At 39.5% G+C, this 14339-nt stretch overlaps 1 protein-coding gene across 1 annotated transcript in view; it reads left to right on the top strand.

The window, feature by feature from the left end:
* LOC141735550 (potassium/sodium hyperpolarization-activated cyclic nucleotide-gated channel 1-like) overlaps positions 1-14339 on the top strand; it is a 318988-nt gene that overhangs the window by 291683 nt on the left and 12966 nt on the right. The window contains exon 6 of the mRNA XM_074568526.1: positions 5368-5608. Within this exon, the coding sequence (XP_074424627.1) occupies positions 5368-5608 (241 nt within the window). The remainder of the gene's footprint in view (positions 1-5367; positions 5609-14339) is intronic.

Genomic DNA, 14339 nt, shown 5'->3' with positions numbered 1-14339 from the left:
ATGAATTGGCCAATATAAATCTTTTCTTATCTGTTTTCTTCCCCATACCTCCATACAATAATAGACCAATTTCTCCTTGGACTTCCCTTTTCGAGAAGGGGAACTATCCCAATATCGAATCATTAGGCCTAACGGGCTATCTTGGGGTATATCGGGGAGCCCACCCCCACCCCGTATCTCCTGCATGGAACCAGAAGTCCTACTTTTCTTCTGTCCCATCTTCCGAAAGTGCCTTCTTTCACTCAAAATTCACTCACTTCCCTCCATTCGTGGCCCACGCCCTCGCGGACAATGGGAACCGCACTATTAGGAGGTCCACACTCACTTCGTCCGGTGGGCTACTAAGCCCAGTGGACGTCTCAGTCACTCGCACCCGGGTACCCAATCCCCGACCGAACGGAACCGCAATATACTTACTCACCCCCGAGTCTTCGTCCGGATCTTCGTGCACAAAAATTACAGGGAACTGCAGTATCTCCTTTCTCTTTTCTTTTTGCTTTCCTATCTCAGTTCGGAAAATCCAGGTGAGCTAAGTCGGAATCTCCTCCGGGACCATCCGAAGATGGGGCGCCCTCCCAGAGTTGAATTCCGAGTCGGCTGTCTGGATCCGAGTCACGGCACCAAATTTGTTATAGTTGAATTTAAAATAAATCGAGTCCAAATTAGATTCAATAAATATTTATTGAGGTAGGAAGGCAAAAGCAGCGCTGGGCGGCCGGGGAGTCGCAGCTCCACCAAAGGCTCGCCAATTCAAGCAAGCTGAGCAGCTCTTTTTATCTTCACGGAGGTTGGTTTCGACATCTTCAGTACGCCCCTCTGTAGCTTCTTGCTTGAGGTAGTTTAGATAAAATGTTGGTCACAGAATCAGCTCAAAACAATACATTCTGATAACATTGTGGTTAAGCTTTTTGTCAAACAGGAGTTCCCATGTTGATGTAGCAAGATAACATTGTGGACATGTCTCTTCTGGTTAAACAGGGAGTTCTCAAGACTGCCACAATGGGTTCGTTCCTCTTGCTTAACTTGTTCGATCAGCAAATCACCTTTAGTTACTTATTACACTTCCATCTTTTCTGGTTTCCATTCCTGCTATGTATTCCTGTACATTTCAAGTTTCATGCAACCATGAAGAATTTGTGATTCACGAACCATGAAGGTTTGTGACCACCTCAGGAACCTGAACATACACAAGTCTCTGGGACCTGAGGAGATGCACCCCAGAGTCCTGAGGGAATTGGCTGATGGAGTTGCCAAGCCACTCTCCACAATACTTGAAAAGTCATGGCAGTCAGGTCAAGTCCCTGGTGACTGGAAAAAGGGAAACATTGCACCCATTTTTAAAAAGGGTAGAAAGGAGGACCCCAGGAACTACCGCCCTGTCAGCCTCACCTCTGTGCCTGGGAAGATCATAGAACAGATCCTTCCGGAAGCTATGCTAAGGCACGTGGAGGACAGGGAGGTGATTCGAGACAGCCAGCAAGGCTTCACCAGGGGCAAGTCCTGCCTGACCAACCTAGTGGCTTTCTACAATGGAGTGATAGCATCAGTGGACAACGGGAGAGCTATGGATATCATCTATCTGGGCTTCTGCAAGGCCTTTGACACAGTCCCCCACAACATCTATCTCTCTAAGTTGGAGAGATATGGATTTGATGGGTGGACTGTTGGGTGGTTAGGGAACTGGCTGGATGGTCACATCCAGAGGGTGGTGGTCAATGGCTCGATGTGCAGATGGAGATCGGTGACAAGTGGTGTCCCTCAGGGATCCGTACTGGGACCGGTGCTGTTCAACATCTTCATCAATGAGATAGACAGTGGGATCAAGTGCACCCTCAGCAAGTTTGCCGACAACACTAAGCTGAGTGGTGCAGTCGATGTGCCGGAGGGATGGGATGTCATCCAGAGGGACCTGGATGAGTTAGAGAGGTGGGCCCAAGAAACCCTTATGAAGTTCAACAAGGCCAGGTGCAAGGTCCTGCACTTGGGTCAGGACAACCCTCATTATCAATACAGGCTGGGGGATGATGTGATTGAGAGCAGCCCTGTGGAAAAGGACTTGGGGGATGAAAAGCTGGACATGAGCCAACAATGTGCACTTGCAGCCCAGAAGGCCAATCACATCCTGGGCTGCATCAAAAGAACCGTGGCCAGCAGGTCGAGGGAGGTGATTCTCCCCCTCTACTCTGCTCTCGTGAGACCCCACCTGGAGTGGGGTCTAGCTCTGGAGCCCTCAGCACAAGAAGGACATGGACCTGTTGGAGGGGGTCCAGAGGAGGGCCACAAAGATGATCAGAGGGCTGGAACACCTCTCCTATGAAGACAGGCTGAGAGAGTTGGGGTTGTTCAGCCTGGAGAAGAGAAGGCTCCGGGGAGACCTTATAGCAGCCTTCCAGTACCTGAAGGGGGCCTACAGGAAAGCTGGGGAGGGGCTGTTTGCAAGGGCATGTAGCAATAGGACAAAGGGCAATGGTTTTAAACCATTTAAACCAGGGTAGGTTTAGATGAGACATTAGGAAGAAGTTCTTTACCATGAGGGTGGTGAGGCACTGGAAGAGGTTGCCCAGAGAGGTGGTGGAGGCCCCATCCCTGGAGACATTCAAGGCCAGGCTTGATGAGGCTCTGAGCAATCTGATCTAGTTGAAGATGTCCCTGCTTAGTGCAGGGGGGTTGGACTAGATGACCTTTAAAGGTCCCTTCCAACCCAACACATTCTATGATTCTATGATTCTATGATCCTGCTCTTGATAAGTCTCCTGTCTTAATCCATCCCATTTATGCTTAGCCATGGAGTCTATACATGGTGCAGTGTTTCAGGCATGCTAAAACACTCATAAGAAGGGGAAGTATGGAAATCAGAGAGGGTGAGGGAGAGTGAGGCAGTACAGTGAAAAGTGATGAAAGGGAATTGTTGTCCTATTTCCATCGCTTATAAATAATTCTCGGATAAAACGTTCTTGGTGGAATCATATCCTCACTGAATTCAATTGGAGTTTAGTGATTGACTTCAAAGATGTAGCATCTTACTCTTCATTCACTCTATCTTTAACCCAATAATTCTGAAATTAAATCTGCATTAAATTATAATTACATAAAATTATCTATTTTTTTTTATCTCTGTCCTGGTTCCGGTGGGGATAGGGTTAACTTTTCCTGGTATTCCATGCCATGTGAGCCACGCCCACCCTGAGCTGCCGGGGGAGGGGGCAGGAAGTTTCTGCTTAAAAGCGGGCTGGGGCGTCCCGGGTCCGGCCGGTCGGCGAGCGGCGGGGAGCGGCGGTTCCGTAATCGCGTTTGTATATTCCCCTATCCGTGGTGTTGTTGTTGTTTGCATGTTCCCTTTGCTGTCCTGTTAAACTGCCTTTGTCCCAACCCAAGAGTCTTGCCTTTTCTTACGATCCTTCCTGTATTAGGAAGGCACGTGCGAGCGGCACGTGGTTCTTTGTTGCCATCTGAGGCTAAACCACGACAATCTCCTTGGTTCATTCCAGAGGAAAAAAGATATTATACTTATGTAAGTATAGAGATGTGATGCTATTGAGACCAAGGTTAAAGAGAATGACTGTACTGTTCTTTGTTAAGAGTCAATGTTCATTTCTGCTTACAGACACTTTTGTTTCCACCTTGCCTTTATATAATGACACTTTCTTGTGGGATTGTCAGAAGATATCATAAGCCTATCCTAGGAGTAGCACAAGGAAGTCATTTTGCCCTGGTGTTTTGTTTTGGGGGTTTTTTGATGGAAAATAAGACATTGCTGGAGATAACAGCTTTCTGCTTCCCTGGTGCCTGGTGAGACATTTTGCTTCACATTATTTTTCCAAGTTCCACTGGATTTATTTTGAAAGGATGTAATTTCTCTGGGAAAGGTGGTTGTTTCTTCATGGCCATCATGGCCATGCCTCTTAATTGCCTCAGTAGCCAATGGCTTCTCTTCAAAGGGAGATCCCACCTCCTTCCCAGATGCAAGGGTACTGATTTGAAGAACCCATTATGGTTTTGATGCTTATACTGTGGAATTAGCCAAACTTTCCCATCATGTCTGCAAGCAGGATATCAGATGGTGGGGGTGGGAGGAGGAGGAAGGAATTTGTCTGAACTGTGGACAAGCATATCTGAACTTGCTGCCCAGAGAGCAGGCTGCATGGGATACATGAGATATGTAAGTTTGAGACAGCAGATGCATGGAAGGTTGAAAGAGCAACATCCAGCAGGAGTTCAAGGGGCCTCAGTCAAGGAGGTGAGAGCACTGGTAGGTGGGATGTCTCTTTTACATCAATCATGAAGGGTTGTCTTGGTGTAAGAAATGCTAGCGATGCTCCTCTGACACTGAAAAAATATTTAGCTGTTAGGTGACTGCTGGTTTTATTTTTCTTTTATTTCTTCTCTGTGCGTTTATACACAGATGATCATATATGCTCTTCCTGTCATGTTTGGGTTGCTAACTCAGTAGATGTTGCCTGCCTGAGCCCCTCTTCATGTCTAATACTGATTAGTCCCAGTTCTTCAATACACTGTTAAATCTGTATGACAACTGACCATGTTCATTTTCCTAAGACAAAGTAAGGTCTGCAAGAATTAGCTTGAAACAATGAAATTCTTGAAATTCTTTCAGGAGCTGTTCATTTTTTAATTTAAAGCAAGTAGGACATTTATAGCTTTTTGGTACTAATACTTTCATGTAGATGTGCTCATAGTTGGCTCTGTAAATATAAATATTTACAGAGACACCCTTAAGGCCCATAGCAGCCTTAGGAAAATAGTAGTGCTTTCTGCATATAAGGGTCTACTGTATATGCATTTCTTTGAAGGACAGGAATGTATGCCTCAGTGTTTATAAGATGAATTAAATTCTGGGAAGGAAATTTTCCTGTTGATTTCAGCTAGTCCCGCAGCTAACTATAATATGCATTTATATTACCACTGCAGTTGTTCCAATCAGAAAGATCTTACTGGTGTAATATTTGAAAACACAGGGCTAAACTTTCTGCTTGCATAACTTTTATCCCTTAATATAGTTATTGCAGCAGTTAATCTTGTTGTCAGCCAGTGTAATTCCTATTTAGTTTTTATCTTTCTGTCATCTTTTTTCCCTTAAAAGCCAATGGAAATAATAAATAATGTGAAAATCACTTGAAGAAGACAACCTTTGACCTCAGTAATACAGATCAGTATTGCACTCATTTCAATCACTTAAGTAGAAACAGATGAAAATGTAATGAAAAGATTAAAAAATTAGGCACAGAAAGAAACACAGAAAAGTCCAATAAGAGCATAAAGAAGCATTTGTGAAGAAAGTCTTTTCTCAATGCCCATCATAATGTCTGTATTTGCTGACCACTATTATTATTATGTTTCCTTCCCATTTAGGAGATTGTCAACTTCAATTGTCGGAAGCTGGTTGCTACAATGCCTCTTTTTGCTAATGCAGACCCAAATTTTGTGACTGCCATGTTAAGCAAACTGCGATTTGAGGTGTTCCAACCTGGTGATTATATTATCCGAGAAGGGGCTGTGGGTAAAAAGATGTATTTCATTCAGCATGGTGTTGCTGGTGTCATCACCAAATCCAACAAGGAGCTGAAGCTGACAGATGGCTCTTACTTTGGGGGTGAGTAGGAAAAAATTAATCATGACATTGGAGTAAATACACTAGAATAAAACATGTTCAGATATCAGACACATCGAGACATCAGAATAAATCTACTGAGTGTCTTTTGCCTAAACAATTACAATTGCATTGAAGAGTGCACAAAATATTTCTGAATAAGATATTCAGTCTGCTTACTGTTGCAAGGATAGCTATTGAAGATACAGAATGACCTTCCTGAATTTGCAAGTTATTTTGAATTGAGCACTGATATTTAAAAGAGTATTTCAATAAAATATAATAATTTGCATAGTAATTTTATAGCTATTTAAAGGTAAAATAAGTAGGATTCATCTTTAAAAAGAGATACAAATTTTGAGTCATAAGTGTAAAGTACTACTAAAAGGTAAAAATCACTGTAAGAATTACAAAATTAGTGGATAAAAGACCATTATTTACATGGGATATTTTGGTTTTCTTCAAGAATATTTCAGGCTGTTATTAGTGCTTTTTTACTGAATTTTAGCACACAGTAATGTTTATCCTTCCAGTATATACTATGAGAAACTGGACTCCCTATTTGACTAGATAGCTCTCAAACAGATGTATATTAATAAAAATCAGACATGAATTTTAATCCAAATTAAATTCATCTGGTAATCTTAATGAAAAATAGGTTTTTATTTAGATGAAGGCATCTGAATTTTTATATTTGAAATAAACCAATATTTTTTTTACGTATAATAATTGACCGGTATGAAAATGTTGTTTCTTTGTGACTGTAAATTGTCTTTGTGTAATAGAATAGGTGTCTGCTTCTGTGAGTAGCAGCAAGGCTGGTTTCCAGAAGCTGATTGAACATTTGCGTGTACCACTGCTGCCCATGACAGGTACAGTTAGTTGGTTATTATATTAATTTTCTGTTGAATCCCATGAATTATTCCAGAACTGAGTCAAAAGCCTTTCAGAAAATGTTCAATTGAAAGCCTAATCAGTGGCATTTAGCTGGTATACAGAAGTGGGAAGCTTAGAAAATTGAATTGGGCTCAGTGTTTGAATTGGGCTATAGAGTTACTCAACTAATCATATTTTAGAATAATAAGCTAAAGTAACTCCTACTGATCTGGCCAGCAGGCCTTATCAATCTGCAGTAGCCTCTGCAAGGTGATTTGTATCAGTGTTTGTAGAAGCGCTTCAGTAAAGACGTCTTGTGCTTATCCTACGGGCTTAAACTGTAGATGCTGAAGACAGGAGATTAAGGAAAAAGAAAAGGTAAATGCTGAGGATGAAGAAACAGAGAAACCTTCGTCTTGGTCTTCTCTATGCTTAGCAGTGCCCTATTTTATGAAAACAAGTTTGCAAGAGCCTATGTGCTGAATCTGGTCATAATATTCCTCTGAACCAGCAGAGGATCAGAGGAGATGATTGCACATGAAAGTATTTTACATAACTGTTAGCCTGTTGCAGTGCAAACAACTACTTAGCTCATCCTGTTCATCTGCTACCCTTCTTAGCAGGAATGCAGACAAAAAAATAAGCTATTTGCAATATCCAGACACCACAAGAACTTATTACACTGCATACCAAAGCAGTTTTATTCATCCAAACTGCAGTTCGGATGAGACAAGGGGTGCAAAAATGGGAGCAAATGCGTCCAAACCCTAACAGCTGGTGGGGCAAATGGAAGATAATAGCTGCTGCTTGATGTAACGAGGAGAGGAGAGGAGAACCTGAGAAAGGAAGTGCCCTGAGACCCAAAGTGTTGTGATTCAGATCTGGTTTAACAGAATACCATATAGCACTGTGAATTCCCAGAAGTGGATTTTCAGATACTGGAGAAGAAATACCTATTTGACTGCAGCTGAAAAGAGAGGAAACAACCTGCACATCAGATAATAGCAAATTGAAAATGTTTGGTTTGTCAAAGCAGAAAAAATATTCTAATAGTCTCTTTGCTCTGGAGTTTCATACAAGGGGAAACAAGATTGCCCTCAATGAAAATTTTAACCTTCTCCTTCTAGCTGCTTCTGTAGGATGGGTGGGGAGAATAAAATGTGAATGAAGAATGCCAGGAGAGAGTGGATGGATATCTATCTATGGATAGATTTTTAAATATTTCATTTTGTGTAAATTATTTAATACCATTTTAACATTTATCCTTACACACTTTAAATTCTAATAAATTATATCTTGCATTTGCTTCAACTTGTAGAAGGCCAGTTAGACAGAACTACTTTGACCTCCCTATCACTGATGGAGTTTTTCCTGATTTCTGAACAGCGACTGTCTGTATATTTTACACCAGTGCATTGGAAAATAATACCATGGGAAATGTTGAGTCACTTCAGATTATATTTTGCCACTTTTTTTTTCTGGGTATACTCTAGGTACTTCCTTTTGATGGTCTACTTTTAAGGATATGAAGTATAATATTGATTATAAAAAGAGAAAATGTGCCTGTCTGCTCACTGCTTTAGACCTTGTAATTTATACCTGGACATTATGATATGATGCAGTTTTAAATTTTGCAAAAACACTGCATATGGCTACTTCTCATTCAAGGTAGTGATGAATTAAGTCTCTCAGTATTCATACTCCAATCCAGCACCACATTGAAATACATAATTAATTATAATTAGCCTCCCTGAGGTGTGATTATTCACATTCTTAATGGCAAGTTACAGAATTAAATGCTTTAAGGGAGCATGATCTCCAGATCTCCTTACCAACTAATTCATAAAATACTTTTCAGGTGAACAGTATAAACCATTTTTCTAAAAGTTTCCCATGCAGCGCTACAGGCTTGGGGAAGAGTGGCTGGAGAGCTGCCTGGCAGAAAAGGACCTGGGGGTGTTGGTCGACAGCCAGCTGAATATGAGCCAGCAGTGTGCCCAGGTGGCCAAGAAGGCCAACAGCATCCTGGCCTGTATCAGGAACAGTGTGGCCAGCAGGACTAGGGAAGTGATCGTCCCCCTGTACTCGGCACTGGTGAGGCTGCACTTTGAATACTGTGTCCAGTTTTGGGCCCCTCACTACAAGAAAGACATTGAGGTGCTGGAGCGAGTCCAGAGAAGGACAACAAAGCTGGTGAGAGGTCTAGAGCACAAGCCTTATGAGGAGTGGCTGAGGGAACTGGGATTGTTTAGCCTAGAGAAAAGGAGGCTGAGGGGAGTGTTGCGTGAAAAGGGGCAAAGCGGTTTTGGCAGAAAATAAACCCCCTTGCGTTCTAACACTCCTCACCGAGGTGGGAGGCTAGGTGCGGCTAGGTTTAAATTCTGAGTGATGCCCAATTCACCACTATCAGTCCAATCGCGTTTAATATGTATTAAACTATCACGATTTGGATACACTAATAGTGGACTGCACCTTCAGTCTAGTCGTGCTCATGAACTAGCACGGCCATTCTCGAGTCTTTGGTCGCGTTCAGTGAGAAACCAAAACGACTAGCTACTTAAACAGTGCAGTTTATTTAAACAACAGATATATAGGTTCTTAGGATTGCCGGTGATAAATACACTGTCTGCAAAGCACGTGCAAATGAAAGTATTGTTACATATACAAAACGCGCGACAAAGTTATAAACGATACAGCCTGGCTATAAATGTAGGAAAGAGATTCTCTAGAGAAATTTCTAAGTTTCCCGAGGAAGCACTCGGTATAATCTAAGTCTTACCCAAAGGCGTCCCTATCGGGGGGGAAGAGAGGCTCAGCCCGTCGACTGCTCCCAGACATCAGTGATGTAATTCTTTGTGATGGTGTCTTCCCTGGGTATCCCCCCTCTCTCGGGCTATTTTTATACTATTTGTTATCTTCCAGGTGGAGTTTGAGTGACTTTAGTCATACATACTTTTATCATGATTGGTGTAAATTTCTCTCGCTTCACAATTAAAGGTATAGTTTACGAGAAATTCAGGGCGCAGACTCAAGAAGGAGTGGTCGCACCTTGGAGGCAGGTAGCCTTCGGGATGGAGGTGTGTTTTGGTATTATAATGACATTATAATGAGCAAAGTTCGCACAAAGGACAGCATTTCATCAAAATTTGACAAAATGTTGGCTCTGAGCATCTAGCGGGCAGCTAATTGGCAGCTTATCTGTTTCATGGTATCATCCCATTCCTGTATCCGCTATACATCATAAGGTAAAGCCGCGGAATAATTGCATCCCGTTCCGTACCTCATGTAGCTTATCAGGGAACCACAGATGTTGTGTCCTTCATGCCAGCTGCGGCTATTTTCTACCTCAGAAGCCTCTTGATTTTATACTTTTCCTTAATGTGTGAACAATGCTGTACTTTTGTATTTTTTAGCCAATTTAGTATTTATTCCACAGGGGAGACCTCATAGCTCTCTACAACTACCAGAAAGGAGGTTGTAGCGAGGTGGGTGTTGGTCTCTTCTCTCAAGTAACAAGTGATAGGACAAGAGGAAATGGCCTCAAGTCGCGCCAGAGGAGGGTTGGATTAGATATTATGAAAAATTACTTCACCGAAAGGGTTATCAAGCATTGGAACAGGCTGCCCAGGGAAGTGGTGGAATCCCCATCCCTGGAGGTATTGAAAAGACGTGTAGATGTGGCGCTTAGGGACATGGTTTATTGGTGGTTTTGGCAGTGTTAGGTTAATGGATGGACTCGATGATCTTAAAGGTCCCTTCCAACCTAGACGATTCTATGATTCTAAGTATTTTCTGCAAGAGGTCCTAAAAATGAAATGTGTTTTCGACACAGACTAGTCTGCCATTTTGAGGATACATGGTATAGCATAATTTCTTGTTCCACATTATGTTGTTCTTTTGACACCATATTTTATATAGAAAATACTATGCAGTCAGAAGAACTTCTTGCTATTTATTCTTTTCAAAAGTCTAAGAGGCTTTTAAAGAAGTTAGAAAGAAAATAATTTACTCTGCAATGCAAGAAGGTAGAAGTGGATTTGGTTTTAGGAGTTTTATTAATGAGCAAAACCTAAAATGTATATTTAACAATGTTAATAATAATAATAATAATAATGCAAATAATAATTCCTGGTATCTAAATAACATAGTCTTCAAACCAAATTATAATTCTTATTCTGTGAATTCATGAATAATATAAATATTTTTTAATTTAATCTTTATACCTAAGAGTGTCTATACTAGACTTTGTTTAATAATTTAACAGAAAAAAATGAAGTGCGATATTTTTACGGTCCACTTAAATTCAAGTTGAATAGTCTAATTTGTACCTGTTATTGTTTGCCAAAATCAAGATGACAAGAGCATAACACTGAATACATAAGAAACTAAGTGGCTTTTTTCAAAAGAGAACAGGCATCCATCTGAACAAAACTAGGCATAAACGAATGGCACAAAGTCACGTTTGGACTTTGACCCAGCCAGTATAAAAGTCGATAATATACTAGGTATATTATCGACTTATATAGGTATAAGTATACTTATACCTATATACTAGGTACTTAGGCACATTATCTTAGAATTAAAGCTTGGGGGTTTTTTATATGAAAACTAAATTAATATCATCCAAATCATGAGTTTTTAAAAGATAATAAATAGACTATCTTAGTCTCTCTTGGTAGAAAGAACACGTCATTAAAGTAGAATAAAAATATATGGATGCTCTGTTATAAACAGCATTGAAGATAAAATAAGGACTTGCATTTCCATTTTATATAATAATTGTAAGCTTCTCGCCTGTCTGTTCTTTTCTATCAGAGCTTTCTCAGGAGAGTGAGTTAACAAGAGAAAACAGGCAGGATGTAAGAAATGTTGCTGCCTCTGTTTGCTCTAGTCATGAAAATTTGGCCAAAGCTATTTTCAGTACCTTCAGATAGAAAAAAGAAAAGACAGGTCAGGATGGAACATAAAACGTCTCTGGGCAGATAACATGCCTCTTTTTATAAAGGCAATTGTAGTCTAACCATGTATATTTGGCTGTCTTTCTTGATGTGAAATATGCTTAATAATGTATCTTAAGCATATTACATTGAATGATACTTAACAGTGTATCAGTATTAACTTTAAAGGAAATATGAGGGCTTAAAAAAATTGTTATATATCAGTCTTGTAAAAAATTACAAGTCATTAGAGAATGGCTAAAATGGATTGGCTTATTGCATCCAAACGTGCCTTGAAAATTAATATACGCCTAAAATGTCTTTTTCTGTATCAACATTTACTTATATCACATGGAAATAATGAGAGGCTTGTTCTGAGTAAGTCTCAAAACATCCAAATTAGTAGCATGTTATCACACTGCTTTTCTCAGTGCTGCTTTCAAGTAGTGTATTAAGCCTTATTCAAGGAAACAGAATGATAAGAACATGAATTGTTTCAAGAAATGGGTTTCTTATAGGTAGGTGGCATAAAAGAGAACTTTGGGTCAAAGTAAAGAAAGGCACATACTTTTAGGCTTGTTGACAAACCCTAAATAAATATGAAGAGTTGCTCACCCATTGGTAGACTTTGTTTTTAAAAAATAAGTATTCCTTTATAAATCCTATCAAAGTTTGGATCAATTAAGTTATGCAATTTTTTTCATAAGAATAATTTTTCCCCCAGAAAATTTGTGCTATCTCTAATTAAATAAATGTACCTCTCTGCCGATTAGAAATGCTATTAGAAAAAAATAAGAATAGAACCTCTCTAATTAGACCACTTACTCTATCAAGCGTTTGATATATTTACAAAGGCCAAGCATATTCAACAAAGGTTAAGCAAATGAGGGCTTTGGAGGGAGACCTTTAGGGAAGAGAGTAATGGAAAGAAATATAGCAAAAGACCTAATCAGCTTTCACCTGCATTTTAGATCAGGAAAATGGTTATGAAATGCCCATCATGGATACCTGTCTCCAGCTGCTTCCAACTTGTCTGTTTTGAAAGTTCCTTCTTGTTTCAGAGAGGCTTTGGAGACAAAACCCCCTTTTTCCAAATGGGGAGATTGTGTCCAAAGGATAACATTCTGGATGAAAGGGATCGGTATAATACTGTTTGTAGGGGGTGCTGATGTCCCTTCTTTGTCCTACTGACCATTTCCTACCTCAAGAAGACTAAACCCCCTATTATTACTTATTGACTATTACACCATATCATTATGTCATCCTCAAACATAGAAGCAAATATTCGCTTCAGTCCCCATTTCATTCTCTTCCTATCTTCATATATATGCCATATCTTCATGATGGAGAAATTATCTCAGCCAGTAAGGGTGCTGGCAAGGAGGGACAGGTATTTGCAAACAAGAATTGTGTTCCTAACTTGCAATTACACAAGTCAGTAAGCATGAGTCTAGCTTACTGAATGAGATAAACTTTGCATTTTTCATTGCCATATTAATAGGGATGTAATTCACCTTTTTCTAATCTTCTGTTTAAAAAGTTGACAATTTCAACCTTTCTGGTTAGGGTACATTTTCTATTTCTTTAATTTGCTCTGTTAAATTAAATATAATTTAAAAAAAATAGATGATGAGCATGCTGAGAGCTCATGTGTCAGGGTCTTCAGAGCCAGAAATATCAAATGACTGGAAACAGGCAATAAAAATGTGAAAGAAACTGACCTGGTTTCTTTGGGTTTTTTTAATAGGATGACTATATAAGAGCAACAGCTATCACAAATAGTTAAATTTAAATCAGGTTTAGGTAAAGAGTTAAAAAAGTGACAGGAGACTGAAACTAAGGCTTTAAGGAAGTTGTTTTGGACCCTTAATTGTATTTGGCCATTTTCAGTCCCTCTTCAAAATAGTAACTACTCGGCAGTGTATCCAGGCCTCCTTCATGAACCCTCTCTCCAGTTGATGAGCCCGGATATCTGAAAGCAACTTTACAGACAATTGTTGTTGGCAGGTTTTAAATGAAGAGGTCATGCAGGCACTGTATGCTATTGCTCACTCTGACAAACTCAAACTGTCTTGTCTGCAATTCCATATTTAGTGTAAATATGGTGGAAAAAGATGTAGGTTTTGCATACCTTTCTTTTGGACAGTCCAGATTACAAACCTGTCTGTAAAAGGCAGTAATTGTCTCCATTTTCCTTCCTCCTTAAATTCACTCCTTTTCTGCGGTAATGTTCTTTTTGAGCAGTGTTTGTATTTTAAAGCTTTGTAAATATAGGACTGAATTCAGAGCTAAGTGTTACCTGAGCCTTTTAATTTCCATCCACTCCATAAATATGGATTTGGGGGATGTGAATCGCTGCTGCTTTTTTTTTTTTTACCTCCACAGTCTTAAATATTGTGAATGTAAATACTTTTTTGCAAAACAAAATCCACATAGCTATCTGGCAAAGCATTTAATTATTATTCTGGAGAAAATAAATTATTGAAACTCATTTAATTTGTGTAAGTTACATTCTGACTAATCATAAGACTTGGTATTAGTCATTTTAGTGTCTATAACAAAAATCAGCATATCCCTAGATTTTCCATTTTGTGCACTAATGATAATATATTGAAAGATAAAAAGAACATGTTAAAAAATTAGAAAAAAAAGTTAAAGATAGATTTATTTGATGCTTTCCAGAGTTTAATAAAGAAAAAGTAAACAAATACAAAAGGATATGTTAAAGCAATCACATTTTTATCTTATGAAACAGCTTCCCTTTGTTTTCAGTATTAGAGATGGTCAAGTCAACATGGAACTAGGAAATCACTCAATTTCTGAAGGATTCTCCCTTTTTCAAGAAGCTTATTGATTTTTTTTTTTAATTACTTGAAGTTTATATCGTCTTTTGCTAAAGAAAAAATATCACTCTCATTACC

The sequence above is a fragment of the Larus michahellis genome, chromosome W (genome assembly GCF_964199755.1).
Source record: "Larus michahellis chromosome W, bLarMic1.1, whole genome shotgun sequence".
NCBI classification, from domain to species: Eukaryota; Metazoa; Chordata; class Aves; order Charadriiformes; family Laridae; genus Larus; species Larus michahellis.
The sequence above is the reverse complement of the archived record's forward strand: the minus strand, read 5'-3'. Positions and strand labels throughout refer to the sequence as shown.